The 21,727-nt window shown below is 37.3% G+C and overlaps 1 protein-coding gene across 2 annotated transcripts in view; it reads right to left on the minus strand.

The window, feature by feature from the left end:
- EXOC5 (exocyst complex component 5) overlaps nucleotides 1-21,727 on the minus strand; it is a 62,143-nt gene that overhangs the window by 38,330 nt on the left and 2,086 nt on the right. For both annotated transcript variants that reach the window (XM_031001584.3, XM_055361902.2), the window contains exons 2-3: nucleotides 2,622-2,716; nucleotides 1,711-1,858 (exon numbers count right to left, since the gene is read on the minus strand). In XM_031001584.3, coding sequence (XP_030857444.1) covers nucleotides 1,711-1,858; nucleotides 2,622-2,716 — 243 coding nt within the window. The remainder of the gene's footprint in view (nucleotides 1-1,710; nucleotides 1,859-2,621; nucleotides 2,717-21,727) is intronic.

Consider the following 21,727-nt stretch of genomic DNA (forward strand, 5'->3'; position numbering starts at 1 on the left):
AAAAAAAAAAAGTCAGTGGTAAAATATACCAATTTATTTTAAATATTTAAAAAGTGATGTTTATATATAAAGTAAAATAGTTCTTTCCCAGTTTTGAAAACAGAAAAGTAGCAATTATTCTACTAAGGCAAAGGTATATTACTTTCTAGAATATTCTTTCCCTTCTCCCAGGGTACACTGATTGTCCTGTGGCATATGGAAATTGAATGCAATGAATGCCTTGTAATTGCCAACAGTGGAATTGCTGATAATCTAGTGTGGGACTTTTTTCCAACCTTAAATTGAGGTGGGGAAGAGCTGTAAACATTTATTAAGGACTTTCTCTGTGCTAGACTAGACACTGTTCTAAGCATATTACATGTATTTACTTATATAATTCTCTCAACAACACACTTTACAGATTAAAAAAAAACCTGAGCCGTGAAAAGGTTAAATTGCTTGAGATTACACAGTTCATAAGTGGCAGAGCTGAAACTCAAACTCAGGCAGACTGGTCCCAGAGTTTATTAGCTTAACTATTATTATTATTACCAAGGGAAAACTGCATTAAAAGTATTTAGAAACTGTCACCTTAACTCTTAAAAATGCATTCCTTATCTTAAATTACTGACTTCCTTATTTCTCATAGCCACATATGTTTAAGAAAAGGAATCTAAAAAATTGAAACTTTAGCAGAAATCAGTTTGCTAATCCCTAACACTAAAGAACTAATGATCCCTGGGAGGCAGCAAAGCTAAACAATATTCCAAACTACACTAAGGGCAATCAAGGCCAGGAGCAGTAGCTCACACCTGTAATCCTAGCACTTTGGGAGGCCGAGGCAGGCGGATCACCTGAGGTCAGGAGTTCAAGACAAATCTGGCCAACATAGCAAAATCTCTACTAAAAATACGAAAAAATTAGCTGGGTGTGGTAGCATGTGCATGTAATCCTACCTACTCGAGAGGCTGAGACAGGAGAATCACTTGAACTTGGGAGGCGGAGGCTGCAGTGAGCCAAGAACACACCACTGCACTCCAGCCTGGGCGACAGAGTGAAACTCTGTCTTAAAAAAAAAGGGGGGGGAATCAAATTCCAGATAAGGCCCAGCCTGTGAATGGGATTCAGAGGTTCCAGATTAAGTCTAGGACCTAAGAGTGACTAAGAAGTTTGGCCTGCTTAGCCCCAGGACCAATCTAGTGATTTGGTTTTACTCCAAAACAGATCAAGGCAGTTTTTCCTACAGTTACACTAGAATTCTCACTGGAGCATACCCTCATGACTTTTGTGAAACTTCCCAGACCAGGTTTTCTCTAGGGAAAACCTAATTCAGACAATAGCTGCTTTCATATTACTTTGTTTTACGATTAAAGAGAAAGCAAATGACTACCTAAATATCCAAGCTAATAAAGAGTTCCTAAAACTAGGGGTCTACTGAAGTGTCATTCTTCAAAGTTCGCATTGTTAGAGGAGAATCAAGGACCACACTAAACTGGTTACCACTCTATCCTAAGAAGAGTACTGTGATCCTAAACCAACACTCTGTGGAAAGCCAATGCCAAGAGTACTTGATAACAATTCATTAACATTTTACCCCATGGGACTAAAGCAGTAGAAAGAAATCTTGACAGTTACTATCATCTGACTAGACTTTTTTAAGAGCTTAAAACTGGAAGGAAATAAAGATATTATAGCCTATATAAAATACCCATTTCTTAACAAAATGTTTACCTGATTGCTTTTCTGTAGCTCTTGTACCTTCTTGGCAAATTCCTTGGCTTCTTTCTGACATTGTTGCTCTAGTTTCTCTACTTTCCTCTGGATCCTTTCATCCATTATCTGGAGTTCCTGAATATGATTTACAAATTCTTCTAATAATCTAACAGAGGAAAGTTTGAATATGTATCAATCTACCTATTATTAATCCTTAGGAACTGACCAGTTAACTTATAATCATAGTCTTAATAAGAAGAGTTCCTTGAGCTTGAAATGATCATGTTAATTTTTTCTATAGCATCTTGTTAGAAATTTCTTCATCAAAAGATAAAGTCTTTCTGTAATTTCATAACTTCCTCATAGTTTTGTCCAGGCCACATGGCTTTAAAGCAAACATGACATTTGAAAATATAGCCAGGCTTTAACTATTGACTTTTTGGTGGATCATCTCAGAGGTGAATGAAAACCTCACCCAGAATCCCCAATAAACCCCTAGAATAGAAATACACTTTATAGCCTACTTAAAATAGTCAAGAAGGCAAATGTATATATAAAAATAATAATATACATTCCAGAGTTCAGTGACTTTGTTCCCTCAATTTACAACTATATTTAAAACAATGTATTTAATGTTTTTATTTTAGAAGTATAACCATTTCTAGTTTATGACTCATTAGAAGAAATGTCAAATTCTTATACTCAATAAAATTACTTCCTGCATACCAGTTAAATTGCTTCTTTAAAAGAATGTCAAAGAAAAAACAAAATCTCAAACTTTGAATGCTCTGTTGTATTGTCTTTTATTGGCCAATTGTTAACTAAAATCCTTGTAGAGGAATGTTGAAAGCAATCTCAACAGTCATCTCTATTCTAACACTAATGTGTACCAGATTAGATCTGTGGGGAAAAAAATTTTTTTATTTCACCTTTTAGGATCAAAAGCTTCAGGTCCACCTCTAGAGCCTCCTCCTGGGGTTCTCCATACAAGACGTTCAATATATTCATCTGCCACAAAAGGCTCCTAGTTTACAAAAAAATACGCTTTAACAAAGTTTCATACACAAGTACTTAATATTACTTATAAAATTAAAACAGCTTCTACTAGGTAAAAACTTAAAATGAAATTACTAATTGTTTAAATACATCTATATTATTAAAATGTACAGATTTTTTCAATTAAAAAATCTTCAATAAACAAAACAAATTACTTAATGAAAATTAGGATATTAAAATACTAGAACAGTATTAATGACCAACTGGAACAACTCAACAGAAAAATGAGCAAAGTAAACAAACAAGAATTTGTAGAAGAAATAAAATGGTCAAAAAAATTATTTTTAATGTACAGCCTTACTAGTAATCAAATAAGATCAAATTATCCTTTTTTAAAAATCTCACAAACTGACAAAGTTTTTTTTTTAATTATAATGAGCAAGGCAAGAAAGGATAAACTGAAATTTATACTCTCAGTATTGTTAGAAATGTCAACAGGTACAATCTTTCTGGAGGCCAACGGGTAAGTATTAGGTAACATCAATGTGTTACAAATGCTCGTATACCCTAACAGTAATTCCATTTTTAAAATCTAAGGGAAAAGCACATATGAATGCAAAAATCTCTGCAGAATGTTCATTGAGCATTATGTATATTACTAAGAAATTGTTTACATAAATATTCACAAAGCCATAATTGACAAATTAGGGTAAACTTACAGGATGAAAAACAATGTTCCTATTAAAATCATGATCATGTAAGAAGTTTAGAAATGAGAAAAAAGTCTAACATATGATAGCTAATGAAAAAAGCAGCATACAAAATCTTTTAATTTTCTTAAAAAAATTGTTTAAAAAAGGATATTAGAGAAGGCTCAATCAAGAAAATAAAATTTCAAATGTTCACCATCAGCAGATAATACATTTTTTAGACTAATACACACTAATTTACATACTTTTCATACTACCCTCTTTCATGTAAATGGATACCACATATTGCCTCCTACCTAGCATGTAACTTAAACTATTTGGTGATTACAATTTGAACTTTTATATCTGCAAAGTTTTTTCTTAAACCTTTAAAGATATAACTTGCTGACATGTTTGAGAATTAAGTCCCAAGGATGAATTAATATCCTTCAAAGTAAAAAATATGCCACCCTGAAATACAATGAACTCATTTAGCAACATATCATTTAGATAATCAGCCTCTAGTCTGCCTCACTTCTGTCGAAACAAGAGTGGATGCGAATATAAAGATTTTTAACGTCATCCAAAATTGAGAAATACTGACTCAAGATGAACTTATATTTAGAGCTACTTAGAACTTTAGAAACTAAGCTACTTAAAAATTTTAGAAAACTTGACCATCACATGAAATACCCCTATATAATGAAATGGTGATGACAGCTAAAAATTTTTAAGTACTTACTATGTGCCAGGCATTGCCTAGTATTTTACATACTTTATCATATTCAATATGTACTATGGTAAGTAGTAAGTCTACAAGGTAGGTTCTATTAATACCAATTCAATTTACAGTTGTGAAATTACTTTAGGAAGTAGTCAGCCCTTTCAAAAATCTACAGTACTTCCATTAAAAAACTTCATATAGTAATCATATCCCTTTCCCTATCATTTTCTTGGCATACACATTTGTATAAATACTTAATAATCTTAGTTCTTATGTGTTATTAATTTTATGTGTTAAGTAATCATAGTTTTCAATTAAACACATTATACTGTTAATCAATTTTAATATATTGGTTTTATTAAATGACATACACTAAAGACTTATAAATAGCAGGTATTTACTGACAAAAAATTAAGGATTTTTTCATACAAAATATTTTCAATTACCTGAAAATATAGTATTCCTTCATTCAGCAAATATTGAGGACCTACTACGTGCTAGAGACTATTCTAAATATCCAGGAAATAGTAAAAAAAGGAGGGAAAAATCTCTGCTCCTCTGGATCTAGTGGAGGAGAGTGACAGATAAACGAGCACAAAAAATGATACAGCAAGAAGAACTATGAAGAAAATGAAAGAGGATACAGAATGATGGATAAGAGTGAGATGATGATGATGATGATGATGATGATGATGATTTATTTATTTATTTTTTTGAGACTGAGTTTCACTCTTGTTGCCCAGGCTGGAGTGCAGTGGCATGATCTCGGCTCACCGCAACCTCCACCTCCTGGGTTCAAGCGATTCTCCTGCCTCAGCCTTCCTGAGTAGCTGGGATTACAGGCATGCACCATCATGCCTGGCTAATTTTGTAGTTTTAGTAGAGACGGGGTTTCTCCATGTTGGTCAGGCTGGTCTCAAACTCCTGACCTCAGATGATCCACCCGCCTCAGCCTCCCAAAGTGCTGAGATTACAGGCATGAGCCACCGGGCCTGGCCAGAGTGAGATTATCTTTGAAAGAAGTCACCAGGCAGGCCTTTCTAAGAAAATAAATTTTGAGCAAAGATCTGTATGCAGCTAAGTAATAAGCCATCTGCGGGAGGTAGACTCTAAGCACAGGGAACACTCTTGGTATACAATCCATGAAAAGAGGCCAGTGTGACTAAAAGAGAGTGAATGCAGGGGAGAATAATTGTGGATGAGGTCAAGAGAGGTAATGAGAATCCAGAGTTTATACCAAAGTCTTATAGGATGTACTATGATATATTCCCTGTTATTGACTGAAGAAAAGGCCAGGTTCTCAAGAAGATAGGTATTACCTTCTTCTTGGGAATGCCTATACACAATAATAATTCTCCTATTCCTTCTCCCAAAAGGAGCTACAACCATTTACTTTAGTACACTAAGGAAAGAAAAATATGCAAATATTTTGAAGTCTATTGGATATACGGTCCTAGTTGGCACTGGCACTTAATTGACCCAAAGCATCATGGACCATGTCAGAGTGAGAACACATGGGGGCCAGGTAATAGATTCCTGGCCAAGATCTGGCAGAGTCAAACCAGTATGTCCATGAGCATACCTAGTGGTCATTTCCGCAGTCTACAAATGTTTAACAGGTATAGACACACTTAGTGGCTGATATGGGTCTACAGAATAAGAACTATTATAATGAGGAAGCCCAGGTAAAAATCCTAAAATCGCCCCTGTCCAGTTGAGGTAGCTAATCATGCAGGATGGCAAAAATTAATGCTACCCTTAAGAATATAAAGTAGAGATCTACAATGTTTTTCTTAAAAGACCAGATAGCTAGTATTTTAGGTTGGCAGACCGTACAGTCTCTGTTACAACCATTCAACTCTGCCACTGTGGTGCAAATGCAAACATACACAACACATGAATGAGCATGGTTGTGTATCAATAAAACAGACAGGATTCTGGGAAGATGGTGGAGTAAATCTGTCTCCCCATCTAGGTAACAACTGCACTGGCAGAATCTTACTATTTTGGAACTCTGTAGGCTAGTGAAGGCTTATATCTTCCCAGGGGAAGGCTTAGACAAGAAAATGTGGTAATTTTGGTCAATTTCAGCTCTTAGCACAATAGCAGCTACCCAGGTCCCACCCTAGCCCTGTGGCAGAGTGCTGTCCAAAAATTCCTGGAACAACCTGCACACAGCTTGTAGGGGCCAGCATGTCCAAAAAGGACCTTGTCCTCCAAATATCTGAGATCCCTGCTCTGAGGGCTAATTGCTGCTTCAGACCACAGGGGCATAAAGAGGCTGGTGGCCTTTGTTGTTGCGCCTTCCCCATTTTTGCAAGCTCCTCTCCCTCTGGATAAAGTGACTGTCAGAGGATTTAAGTAAATGGATCAAAGAAGAAATTAGAAGGGAAATGGTAAAATACTTATGAAGGAAAATAAAAACACAACATACAAAAACATAGGACACAGTGAAGGCAGTGCTAAGGAGTAAATTTGCAACTAGAAACATTTATATTAAAAAATAAAGATCTCAAATCAACATAACTTTAAAACTTAAGTTATTAGAAAAAGAAGTATAAACTTAAGTAACAAGAAAAAAAAGAAAAACTAAAGCCAAAGCTAGCAGAAGGAAGGAAATAATAAAAACTGGAGCAGAAATTAACAAATTAGAGAATAAAGAAACAATAGGAAAAAAATTAATGAAACCAGAAGTTGGTTTTCTGAAAAGATCAACAAAATTGAAAAGCCTTTAGCTAAACAGACTAAGAAAAAAAGGGAGAAGGCTCAAATTACTAAAATCACAAATGAAAATGAAGACATTACTACCAATTTTATAGAAACAAAAAGGATTATAAGAGAGCATTACAAACAATTGTATACCAATGAATTTGATAACCTAGATGAAATAGAAAAACTCCTAGAAACATAAAATCTACCAAGGCTAAATCCTGAAAAACCAGATAATATGAACAGACCTATAGCCAGTAAGGGGACTGAATCAGTAATCAAAAATCTCCCAACAGAGAAAAGCCCTGGAACTCATGCCTTCACTGTTGAATTTTGCTAAACATTTTACAAAACTAACACCAAGCCTTCTCAAACTTTTCCAAAAAACTGAGGAAGAGGAAACACTTCCTAATTCACTGTATGAGGCCAGCATTACCCTGATACACGAAAGCCATACAAAGAGTGTACAAGGAAACTACAGACTAATATCCCTTTATAAACATTCATGCAGAAATCCTCAACGAAGTATTAGCAAGCCAAATTCCATAGCATTATTAACATGATTACATACAACCCACAGAACAGGAGAAAATATCTGCAAACTATACATCTGATAAGCGGTTTATCTAAAATACATAAGGAATTCAACTCAATAGGAAGAAAACAAATAACCTGGATTTTAAAAATGTGTGAAGGGCAGAAACAGACATTTCTCAAAAGAAGACACACAAATGGCCAACAAGTATACGAAAAAATGCTCAACACCATTAATCATCAGGGAAATGCAAATTAAAACCTCAGTAAGGTATCACCTTATACCTATTAGAATGGCTATTATCAAAAAGACAAAAGATAAGTGTTGGTGAAAATGTGGAGAAAAAGGGAATCCTTGCACACTGTTGGTGGGAATGTAAATTACCACAGCCATTACGAAAAATGTTATGGCAGTTCCTGAAAAAATTAAAAACAGAAATACCATAATGATCCAGCAATCATACTACTAAATATATATCCAAAGGAAATGAAATCAGTATGTCAGAGATATCTGCACCACCATGTTTACTGCAGCATTATTCACAAAAGCTGAGATACGGAATCAATCTAAGCGTCCATCAATGGATGAATGGATAAAGAAAATACAGCATATATTCACAATGGAATACTACTCAGCCATTAAAAAGAAGGAAATCCTGTCATTTGCAAAAATATGGATGAACCAGGAGAACATTATATTAAGTAAAATAAGCCAGGAATAGAAAGACAAATACCACATGACCTCACTCATATGTGGAATTTTAAAAATTTGATCTCATAGAAGTAAGAGTAGATTGGTGGTTACCAAAGGCGGGGAAGGGTAAAGGGGAGGTGGGGAGCAAGAAGAGAGCCTGATTAACAGACATAAATACATAGTTAGATAAAAGAAAAACTGAAAAATTAGTTGCCATTTCTATATACTAACAATGAACAATCTAAAAAGGAAATTATAAAAACAATTCCATTTACAACAGCACCAAAAAGAACAAAGTATTTAGGAATAAAATAAGAATTAACCAAGGAGGCTAAAGACTTGTACAGTGCAAACTATAATACTTTGAAAGAAATCAAAGAAGGCACAAATAAATGGAAACACATCCTATGTTTACAAACTGGAAGACTTAATATTGTTACGACATCAATACTACCCAAAGTGATCTACAGATTCAACTCAATCCTTGTGAATACCCCAATGACTTTGTTTTATTCAAAAATAGACAAGAAACCCCAAAGAGCACAAAACAATCTTGAAAAAGAACAGAGCAGCAGGACTCACACCTTCTAATTTCAAAACTTACTACAAAGCTACACTGATCAAAACAGTATATGGTACTGGCATAAAGACAGACATACAGAACAAGTGAACAGAATAGAAAGCCTAGAAAAAAAACCCTCACATATTTGGTCCAACAGTTTTTGACAAGGGTGCCAAGACCATTCAAAACAGAAAGGACAGTCTTTTCAGCAAATAATGCTGGGAAAACTGGGTATTCAAATGCAAAAGCATCCTTACCTAACACCAAACAAAAATTAACTAAAAACATCTCAAAGACTTACTTGTAATACCTAAAACTATAAAACCCTTAGAAGAAAATACAGGGTAAAGCTTCTAGATACTGGATTTGGCAATAATTTCTTGAATATGATACCAAAGCACAGGCAACAAAAGAAAAAAATAGACCAATCAGACTTAATGAAAAATTTTAAATTCTGGACTATATAGAACTCCTAAAATTCAATAAAAACAAGTAATCCAATTCAAAAATGGGCTAAGGACTGAACAGATGTTTCTCCAAAGATATATAAATGGCCAATAAGCACATGAAAAGATGCCCAACATTGGCTGGGCACAGTGGCTCACACCTGTAATCCCAGCACTTTGGGAGGCAGAGGCAGGCAATCTCTTGAGGTCAGGAGTTCGAGACCAGGCTGGCAAACACAGCAAAGCCCTGTCTCTACTAAAAACACAAAAATTAGCTCAGTGTGGTGGCGAGTGCCTGTAGTCCCAGCTATTTGGGAGTCTGAGGCAGGAGAATCACTTGAACTCGCGAGGCAGAGGTTGCAGTGAGCCCAGATCACTCTACTGCACTCCAGCCTGGGTAACAGAGTGAGTGAATCTGTCCCCCCCCCCCCCCAAAAAAAATGCCCAACATTACTAATATTTAGGGAAATGCAAATCAAAACTACCATGAGATGCCACCTTACACAGGAAATGGCAAAGGGCCTAGCTAGACCAAGGACAAGAAAGTCTGGAGTAGAGGCATATGGACTATACAATGAAAGAACTGTCCTCCCAAAATTCATAGGTTGAAGACTTAACTCCCAACGTGATGGTATTTGGAGATGGGACCTTTGGGGAGGTAATCAGTGTTAGACGAGGTCACAAGGTACAGGCCCTCATTATGGGATTAATGTTCTTACATGAAAAAGAAACATCTCTCTGCACAAAGAAGAGATTACGTGAGCACAAAGTGAGACGGTGGTGCCTACAAGCTAAGAGAAGAGGCCTCAGCATGATAACTACCTTGCTGGCACTTTGATCTTGGACTTCTCAGCCCCCAGAACACTGAGAAATAAATTTCTGTTGTTGAAGCCATCCAGTCTATGGAATTTTGTTATGGAAGCCTGAGCTGACTCAGACAGACAGATACATGAAACTGGATGCAAAGTATGAAGTTTTTTGTATAACATGTTAGCACCAGAGAACATATACCATGAAAGAGGAACTAAGCAACCAAGTAGAAAAAATGACTTTGCTTGGCATTAGCACTCTGAGCACATGAACAAAGCAGACACAGTACAGACAACATGGCCCCAACTGCAAGGGGTCCTACTTACCAAGGCTGATTCAGCTACTGTGAAACCAAATATCTAGCCTAACAGTGACAGAGACCAACTCTAAGCCCCTAAAATAGCCCCATTCAAGACTAATCACATGGTTGGCAAGTTGACTACACTGGGCCCTTTCCACCCTAGAAAAAAGAATATTTTACTTTGACAGAAGGAGAAACATTTGAGTTGGATTTGCCTTTCCTCAGAGGCAGTGTTTGTTCTTCTGGCACAGGACTCCACATACCATATCACACCAAAGGACCCAGGCACCCAGTTTACAGCAAAGGAGGTAACCATGGGATTCACTGGTCATATCATAAACCACACCAACCAGAGGTAGGCAGACTAACAGAGCACTGGAACAGCCTGATGAAGGCACAGCTGAAGCACCAGTTCAGAGGGCATACTCTATTAAAATGATGCACTGGTCGGGTGTGGTGGCTCAGGCCGGAGCTCAGGAGTTCGAGACCAGCCTGGGCAATACAGTGAAACCCTGTCTCTACTAAAATACAAAAAATTAGCTGGGTTGGTGGTGGGCACCTGTAGTCCTAGCTACTCGGGAAGCTGAGGTAGGAGAATTGCTTCAACCCAGGAGGGAGAAGTTGCAGTGAGCCAAGATCACACCACTGTACTCCAGCCTGGGCAACTGAGCAAGACTCCGTCTCCAAAAGCAAAAAAAAAAAAAAAAAAAGAAGCACTAATCTCCAAGATGCAGTATATACTCTGAATTAAAAGGCTTTATATGATGCTGTGACTCCCACAGGAAAAACACATGAGTCTGGCAACAAGAGGTAAAAGCAGAAAGTGGGTTCACTTATCATGACTCCCAGTTTGTGCTTGGGATCCCTGTAACTCCAGGTTTTTCAGAATAGTCTTGGTCCCCAAAGAAGGAACACTTTTGCCTACGAACATAGTAAGAGTGTCATTAAACTATAACTACAATACTGCCTGGTCATATTGTCTCTTTATAACTAGGGAATAAGAAGAGGAGTGATCATCTTTGGCTAGGGCAATCAACCATAATGATCAGGATGAGGCAGGGATGCTAATACACAATGGGGGCAGAGAGCAGTATGTTTGGCACACAGATGATCCTCTCAGGGATCTCTTAACACCCCCTCAACCAATACTGAAAATGTATGGACAAGTGTTACAACCCTGGCCTAAAAAGGGTATTATAACCAGTTAAGATACCAAGAACATCAGAGGTACTAGTTGAAGGTAAGGCAGAGTTACAATCCATAGTAGAGGTGAGAGACAGTGAATATCAGTTGCAACGCCGAGACCAGCTATAGCAGTGGGGGCCACAGTTCATCTCACTAGCCTTCTTCTTCTAATTTTCCTCCAGGATGAGACCCAACCAGAATGTCAGAAGAGCTGCTCCCCAAATGTATATGAAGAAGTAAAGCCTAATAGTGGAACAAGGGTTGTCTGTGGTGAACACAATAACGTGCCCTCCAGATTGCCCTTCAAGAAGGGACTTGCCCTAACTGCTAATAGTGCTGTCAACAAAAAGCCTTCATGGGCAGATTTTCAGGGACCTCATCAGATGCAAAGAGACACTTCACCCAATGTCATGTCTTTCCCAATGTGATCCATATCCAGTGACTGATTAAGATGGGAGTATAAGGGCCAATCCACTTTGGTCCAAAGCAGGACAACTCTGACAGGTCATTTTAGTTTCAGACCTCCCCACAGGAGCCATCAACGCTGCCACTGGACGAAAACTGTTAACTCTACTTCTCCACATGCCCAATCTTGTATCCCTGCTCTGCCCCTCATAAATGTTCATCCAAGGTTACTTCCTAATAAATATTCTGCATACTAAACTGTCTCAAAGTCTGCTTCCCAAAAGACCCAACCTACAACACCTTAGTAGTCCAGTCAAGAGATGGCAGTGACTCAGATGAAAGTGGCAGTGGATGAGGTGCTGAGAAATAGGTTCATGACGTTTTAAGGCATGCATTCATATAAGTTGCTGATAGACTGGATATGTGGAGAAAGAAAAAAAGGAATAAAAGATTACTCACTGAGGTAGAGGTTTGCAGCCAGGACAACTTTGTGAATGGTGGTGCTAATTACTGAGATGGGAAGATCAGGGAAGGAGATGGATGAGGGAGCAGTGAAACAAGAGTTTTGTTCCACATATGTTAAATTGCAGATGCCTATTAGATATGTAAGAGAAATATAGAGCACACAGATGGAAAAACAAATTTTTACTACACGGAAGAAGCTGGAGCTTCACAAAATTTGAATCATCAACATATAGACGGTTATTTAAGGACTGGTTGAGATCTAGGAGGAAGAAAGGCATGCCAAGATTTGGAGATAAGAGGAGGAAAACAATCCAACAAAAGAAAGCAAGAGGCACCAGTGTAGGCAGAAGAAAATAAGAGGTCAGTGTCCTGGAAGCAAAGTGTACATTTTATCCTCAGAGACAAATTATCACAAGGGTTTAAGAGAAGTCAGCAATTGATCCCCAAGGGATGGAAGTTCCAAAAAAGCAAAAAATAAAAAATAAATAAATAAAAATTTAAAAATTCTGCTTATATAAGCAAATAAATCCTAATGCCTTGCTTTCTAATACTTTATCTTGCTGCAAAGGCACTTACAGTGACAAAAAGCCAAATTAACAAATCCTAAGACCTCCAAATGACCAAGTCCTCCCAAAAGACTTCTCAAACAATTCCCTGTAATACAAATACCTGTAAAAAATTTTTTAAATCCTTCAGAATTTTATAAGCCTGACAAAGGTTTAGCTTCACTTTGTTTTGCTATAGTAATCAAAAGCAAAAATTACCAAGCCAAAAAAAAAATCTAGAACTATGCACTAAGATACTATCATATGAAATTTAGCTTTACATAATTGGTTGTTATATTGCTCCATTAAACTGATTTTATATGCTTTACAAATGTTACCAATTGTAACATTAAAATATGATGTTTGTCATTGTGGGAGACAGTGTGGCGATTCCTCAAGGATCTAGAATCAGAAATACCATTTGACCCAGCAATCCCATTACTGGGTATATACCCAAAAGACTACAAATCATTCTACTATAAAGACACATGCACACGTATGTTTACTGCAGCACTATTCACAATAGCAAAGATTTGGAACCAACCCAAATGCCCATCAATGATAGACTGGATAAAGAAAATGTGGCACATATATACCATGGAATACTATGCAGCCATAAAAAAGGATGAGTTCATATCCACTGCAGGGACATGGATGAAACTGGAAACCATTATTCTCAGCAAACTCACACAGGAACAGAAAACCAAACACTGCATGTTCTCACTCATAAGTGGAAGCTGAAAAATGAGAATACATGGACACAGGGAGGGGAACATCACACACCAGGGCCTGTCAGAGGGTGATGGACTAGGGGAGGGACAGCATTAGGAGAAATACCTAATGTAAATGAGGGGTTGATAGGTGCAGCAAACCACCGTGGCATGTGTATACCTACATAACAAACCTGTACGTTCTGCACATGTATCCCAGAACTTAATGGTATTTGTGGTCATTTCTACTGAAAAATCTCTTGGATGTCAATCCCTTGGACAGGAACATAAATCCCTAATTTAAATAATGTTGCTTCCTTGACACAAATTCAATTTTTATATTTTCTTGTATCTCCATTCCCAAAAGCAGATCCAATACAATGTGTTGGAACCACCCAAAAACTCAAAGAAACTAGGATATTTCCCCCAGCCTAGGTAAAAAAAAAAAAAAGTAAGTCTCAGATCATTTCAGAGAGATATTTCTGTATCTTGTTAAACCAACTAACCCATCAGTTCAAAAGTACTGCCTGTCATGTATTTTCCTTAAATTTATTATGGATACCACTGTCTAACAAATCATTAAAACACTACCTCCTTTTAGTGAGAAACTTCCCTATATAATTCCTACTACACTATCAAATTCACACACACTTTTCTTTTTTTTTTTTTTTTTTTTTTTTTTTGAGATACAGTCTCACTCTGTCACCCAGTCTGCAATGCAGTGGTACAGTCTCAGCTCCGCCTCCTGGGTTCAAGCAAGTCTCATGTCTCAGCCTCCTGAGTAGCTGGTATTACAAGTGTGCGCCATCACACCCGGCTAATTTTTATATTTTTAGTAGAGATGGGGTTTTGCCATGTTGGCCAGGTTCGTCTCTAACTGCTGGCCTCAAGTGATCTGCCCGCCTCAGTCTCTGGAAATGCTCAGATTACAGGTGTGAGCCACCACATGCAGCCAAGTTCACACTCTTATATCTACCCTTTAGGGTTCTTATCTTGTACCACCTACCCAAATTTCTCTGTACCTCAAAACAAACAGCCACACTTCCGTCAGACTATTCCAGTCTTCTTTTCAAGCCCACGCTACTCCTGCTTCCTAACCTGTGGCCAGGTAACTCACCCCACCAAGTATGCCCTTTCTCCTCCAACAATTCAAACACTGCTATACCATTACTCAAAGCCTGGCTCTATTCCCGTTTCTTCTTTGAAGGGTTCCTTCCTTACATGGTCTCCATTAATTTCTCCACTCTTAAACCCCTATGAAGCTTAAAAATTCAAATCCCAACACAGAATATTACTAATTGTCATTTTGTCATTTATTGATTTAGAATCATTTTCATAAGTTTCACTCTTTTCTCCATACTTAAATTGAAAGCAAGGGGAGGCTGTGTCATACATTTCTCTTGCTTTCCAGCTGTAGTCAACAGAACAATGCTGAGCATACCAAAACACTAGCTAGTTGGGGCCATGGCTGAAACCCCTGCAGAGGGTCTTGAAAGTCATGCTCTTGATCCATACAACCAAAACCAAAAAGGCAGGACCACCACCCCACAACCCAGAAATAAAGAACAGGCATTACATGGCACTATCAATCCAAGATTCTAACAGAAACCAAATATGAGCCTAATACAATTCTGGCACTACAAAGAACTAAAAGAATTTTATAATATTTGGCCTCTACTTTCTAACCCCACTTTCTTTGATTTTTCAGTAAGATTCTTTATGTGTTTTCTGTATATTAATAAATAAGTTATATTTATTGAACACTGAGTTTTTAAAAAAGCACCACAAAATATTTTGTCTCAGGCTAGCAAAATGGATTTCAAAGGTAGTATGAAAAGGTAGAAAAATAAAGCTCATTAAGACACTAATATAACTAAAGCAAACTTTGAAAAAGTATCTTGAAAACTACTTGCACAAACACTACAAAATAAATAATTTTACTTTTTAAAATTAGTCAATGTTAACATTCAATCTTGAAGCCCTTTAAACAACGAAATTAGCCAATTAATCATGTTATCAAAATTGTTTTGAAGACTGTTTAAACGATGGTAGTTTAGAATCTTACAAAATATTTTAGATTCTCTTAAGCAAAATATTTTTCCAGGATAGAATATATCTCATTTCGAACAATAAAGTTATATATATGATGTCTATGTCCAAAAGGGAGAGGTAACAAATGTTACAATTCCTGTTATACCCGTCTCAGCAGAATCATATAATTAGATTTAAAATTCGTAATGCAAGAGTGTTCTTTAAATATCATCACAGCCCAGCTCTTTCATCTCATTTTTACATATAAAGAAACTGAGGACATGAAATTTAAGTCTTATCAAGGTACTAAACCAGTATTCTAACCCAGATATTTTTCCCACTCTATTATAGTGCCTCTAACATTTATAGACTGTGAAATTACTTTAAATATTTAATAAAATCTGCCATTAGCATTTCAAATCAAATTAAGTGTATTTCCAAATATACACGTTAAATATTCTTACAGGCATTTAATAAACACCTTGGAAATGAAATTAAACAAGTGAAGGAATCATTTGCTTCTTTCGTTTATTATATCTTGAATAAGCAAAGATATGTAAATAACTATATTTTCTCATTTTCATATTTCGGCTTCAAGGAAGTAACATCAGAAAAGTTTGCTAAGTTTTAAAAATATATATATACATAAACTATTGACAATCAAACTTTTAAATTATTTACCACTCAACTAGAACTTTCGTTTAATTTGTAGGTTATGTTTATTTGCACGGTGTTACATGAAATTGCAATCCACTTTTAAGAGAACAAGGCAATCAATCACTCTTTCAAATCTCTCTCACACATGTGGGCACACACACACCTCAACTATCTAATTTCCTGGGAACACCAGGGACTCAGTATTTTAGATTAATTACACACATGTGCAGTCTATAATACTGTCCTCAATTTAATGACTTGCTTATTCCAAAAGTTCACTTCCAAGTTGCTTGGACTGGAGAACTCCAAAGCATAAAATACTTAAATGGAACTCTATTACTCTTAAGCATCAACCTCTACCTCTACCACTGTCTCCACTAAGACCAGCAGAAGGCTATTAGATCTTGGTGTAGGTAAGAAATTGATCGGCCTCTGTTACAGTTATCTATTGCTGCCTAACAACCACTCAAATAGTTAGTGGCCTAAAATAACAATAATCATACTGTTCACAAATCTGATTGGAGGAGGGCTCAGCAGGGAAACCTGGTCTCTGCTCCACATGAAATAAGCTGGGGCTGCTCAACTTGGCTAGAAGATAGTCTTCCAAGATGGCAAGTTGGTGTTTACTGTTAGCTGGGAGTTCAGCCAGAGCCAAGGGCGAAGGGCCTTGGTTCTTTCAAAGGGCTGCATGGGCTTTCTCTTGGCATGGCTGCTAGAGTCCAAGAGGTTACCTAACCTTGCAAATCACTACATAGCATCACTTCTATAGTCATAGGCCTGTACAGATTCAAGAAGTGAACACAGACCCTACTTCCTATGGGAGGGGCATAAACATCACAATGCAGGATGGCAGATCTTGTGACCATCCTGAAAAATACAACCTTCCACAGCCCCTTTTTGTAATCCTCTCCTACTATAATCTCCTACTCCTTGGATCATTTACTCTGAGTCAACTGAGACTGAGAAGGCTGAAGTGTTCCCTCCCTGATAGATCTCTAATCTAGTTCTCATCTCAATCCACTTAAATTGAAAGTGGCCGACACCTAATTTTTTAAAATGGATACTACAGTATGCTTCTAAGCAATTTAAATTTCTCAACTCAATTTAGTCATCAAAAAAACCTTCTGAAGTAGATACCATTATTTCCCCCATTTTACAGACGAGAAAACTGAGGTACAAAGAGGTTGGGTAACTTGCCAAGATCACACAACTAGTAAGGGGCAGAGCTGAGAGATGTCATCCACCTCCTGGCTAAATTACCATCCACATAAAGTGATACTTCCTAAACTGCTATGTCTAACTGTGATCTCTTTCTGAGTTACTAATTCATCTTTCCATTTGCCTTGTGGACTTCTTTACCAGGATGTCTTGCTAAAAACTCAAAGTGTAAATATATATGTACTGTGTGTGTGTGTGTGTGTGTGTATATATATACTTAATGAATATATTATTTCTTCCCCCTGCAAGGGTCCTTCTAATTTTCTCTGTCACAGTTAATGAATCACCAACCACCTACTTTTCAAAGTTTACAAATTTGGAACTTTAACTCCTTAGTAATCAAATTCTTTTAATTCTTCCTCCAAAATTCTTTTCAAATTTCTTCTCTGTCACCATTGAATTAGGTTAGACTTTCATCTGGCCAGATTAATCAGTCAATAGATAATTCTGGAACACTTACCAAATGACAAGAACTATGTCAGGTTGCCCATGATCCCTATTTTCCCAGCTAACAATTTCTTCCCCCATAGAAGGCCATTCTTCACACTAACATTAAAATTGTCTGTCTCCCTGACCCTTATCCAAAAAAAGTAAGGTCAGCCCTCTTGCATGAGCTATAAAAAGCCTTCTTAAAACTTCCCCCAGGCTGGGCCCAGTGGCTCATGCCTATAATCCCAACACCTTGGGAGGCCCTAGGTGGGAGGACCACTTGTGTCCTGGAGTTTGAGACTAGCCTGGGCAATACAGTGAGACCCCGTCCCTACAAAAAATAAAAAATTAGCCAAGCATGGTGGCACATGCCTGTAGTCCCAGCTACTCGGGAGGCTGAGGTGGGAGGATCGCTTGAGCCTAGGAGGTCGACGCTGCAGTGAGCTGTGATTACACTACTGCACTCCAGCCTGGGTGGCAGAGCAAAATCCTGCCTCAAAAAACAAAAAAACTGGCCAGGCACGGTGGCTCACGCTTGTAATCCCAGCACTTTGGGAGGCCGAGGCAGGTCGATCATGAGGTCAGGAGTTCGAGACCAGCCTGGCCAACACAGTGAAAGCCCATCTCTACTAAAAATAAAAAAATTAGCCGGGCATGGTGGCAGGCACCTATAATCCCAGCTACCCAGGAGGCTGAGGCAGGAGAATCGCTTGAAACCAGAGGCAGAGGTTACAGTGAGCTGAGATCACGCCACTGCACTCCAGCCCCAAAAAAAAAAAAAAAAAAGCAAAAAAACTGCCCTCGAACTCCTATGGTCTCAATGCCTTGCCACCACTCCCTATTCTTAAAATATGCACATACACATCCTAACTCTTCTCAACTGCCTCACCTTACAACAAACTGGAGCCATCTTGTGTCTCTGCCTTGGAATGTCCTTCTCCTGTTTGAAAAATCTCTACTCATCCATCAACATCCAATTTCTATATGCCATTACTAAATGAAACCTTTCCTAATAATCCCTGGAAAAGATTCTATACTCCCACTGCGCTGTATTAATGTATTAACATGTCTGTCTTCCTCAACCAGATGCTTAACTCAACATCTTTTAACTCTAGTACCTGGAATGTCTGGCCTACAGATTCATTCAATGTTTGCAGAATGAATACATTCTATCATATCCATGATACTACAATTGGTAGCCAAGGTCTATAAACACTTAACAACTAATATGGTTAAAATAAATAGCATTTCAGCACCTTGACAGTAACGGGGTGCTCCTTACTTGTGTATCTCATGTTCATTAGTATATACCTGGCTAGCTAATTGAACAAGAGACATCATTTTCAACAAGTCTGTTTAAATAGCTTTTGTAATTTAGTTTGAAAAATTAAGAGACAAATAAATGTGGGAAAATGTGTTCTTCAATATTCATACTCTAATTTGGAAGTCAAACAGCCATTGCTATCATAGCCAAATTACCTGACCTCAAGCACTATTATCAAGGAACCTATATTTACAGAAAGAAAAAAATATGAATTTTTAATCCTGGCATTTAGGACCTCCAAAATTGAACCCCGATTTACCTTACATGCCACTCCTCCTCTTTATGTGTGCTATATATACTCCAGCCAAAATGAATGTTCCCCTTATCTCCAGGGCCTACAACCCTCCCTTTATGTCTTAGCTTTTATTGTCTGCTTTACTGAAAAGTCCCTCCATCCAGTTCCACAAACTCAAATCTAATTTATCCTCTGTAGGTAATTCAAATGCCACCTTCTAATCCTTTCTTTCTTCTAGAGGTAATCTTCCCATCCTCTCAACACCTATGGCACATCTAGACCTCTTTGAAACCATTTATAACCTTATTTTTAAGAGTATAGTATCATATATCCACCTTCTCTCCATTTGATAAGGACAGGTTCTATACTTAATTCTATTTTCCAAAATATGTACCTTGTAATTCACAAAATTAAGTTAACAAGCAGTAGAAAATAAAAGTCTCTTAAAAAAAGAAAGAAAACAGTCTCATGGTGAAAAAAGTTGGGGAAATGGACTTCTCATCATCTTTAACATATTAAGGTATACTGCAAATCTCCAACAAAACAGACTATGCTCATTTCCATAACTTACTTGGTCACTGAACCCTTTTATTTTTTTTGCAACACATCTCGTAGGATTAGTATTTCTATGGCATGCCCTTTGAGACATGCAGCCTCGTTAATTTCAGAACTTTATCTTGAACTTAATAGGTACTCAATAAATATTTGTAGAATGAATGAATAATTAACCCTAGTTACTAACCAAGAACTCTCCCATAATGGTAACCCAAACAGAGAAAAGCGAAGATTCTTGAAGAATTATGGGGGAAAAAAAATAAGCAAATGAGAAAAGAATGTCCTCAGTAGTACAATAAAAGGAGAGAGGAATATTTGCAACAACATAAAAAGAACTGGCGGGGCACGGTGGCTCACACCTGTAATCCCAGCACCTTGTGGGGCCAAGGTGGGCAGACTGCTTAAGCCCAGGAGATCAAGACCAGCCTGGGCAACACGGTAAAACCTTGTTTCTGCCAAAAATTTTTAAAAATCAGCTGGGCATGGTGGCAGGCACCTCTAGTCCCAGCTACTCTGGAGGCTAAGGTGGGCAGATGGATTGTGCCCGGAGGGTAGAGGCTGCAGTGAGCAGTGATTACCCAACTGCACTCCAGCCTGTGCGATAGAGCAAGACCCTGTCTCAAAAACAAAGAAAAGAAAATTTAAAAAGGAATTTCTGAGCCCAGCCACTTTGTATATGTAGAAGATACAATTTATCTACACCACATAAGAATCCTTATTCAGAATGTCTATCCTGAGGAGATTTTAAAACACTGTACATGGATCTTTTCAGAAAGATCTGTCAACAAAAGTTGAAACTAAGAAGGTATTCTGAGAAACTTCCAGGATATACACTATTACAATAGCCAAATCATCTATTACTAAATCATTTCGGTCAACTGAGGAAATATATTACAGTTTGATTCTGTTACATGAAGTTGTTTTCATTGAGAGTCATGGGACCGATAAGATTTTAAAAGAAGCAGAGTTAACATAATGAAATTTCATGGATTCAAAAGCTTAATTTTGTTTTCATTTAACTTCTCCTAACATGAAAAGTGAAAGCATAATTCTATTTAACAGTGCATGAAAATCAGGATGCATAAAAACCAAACATCCTTGACTACATCCTGCCTTCTGTTTTCCACAGTTCTCCAGCTGGGACTAAGAAAGGGAAGCAGGAGAAAAAGATACTTCCTGTGACTTGTACTGCAACCTAGATGCTATGGCAGTAGCTACAGGAAACTGAGCAGTGACAGGATGTTTTTTCCTCCTCCCTCCAAGGCCAAGAGATCAACTTTTCACTTGGGGATGAAAACTTACTCAAGAGTAGAGTCCACTGTAGGGCTGGATTCATAGCAGTACCAGAAAAGATAAATGCACTTCTTAATTATAACTATTAAAACTTAATTGTAACTATTATGCTTTTAATTATGATGAAGCAACAAGCTACATATAGTCAAGAAAAAAAGTCACGTAAGTTTTAAGATCTATAAATACGTTTAAATTTGTCCTAAAAACCCTCTGGCCTACGAGTAGTCTAAGGGCTACTGTCTCTATTATCACTGAATCTTACTGGCTACCATGTAACTAGAGTCACTAAATTACGTTTTATATATATATATATATATACGTTATATATACGTTATATATACGTGTGTGTGTGTATATATATATAAAACGTATATATATACACTGCTTAACCTAATGGCAGGACCCCAAAAAGCAAAATATATATTCCCCCACCTCCTCCCCTTCCCCGCTAGGGAGAGGGGAAAAAAAATCAAACATATTTCCAAATAAGTTACTGAAATCATGTGGTCAAACATTTA

This window comes from Gorilla gorilla, chromosome 15, assembly GCF_029281585.2.
Source record: "Gorilla gorilla gorilla isolate KB3781 chromosome 15, NHGRI_mGorGor1-v2.1_pri, whole genome shotgun sequence".
Lineage (NCBI taxonomy): Eukaryota > Metazoa > Chordata > Mammalia > Primates > Hominidae > Gorilla > Gorilla gorilla.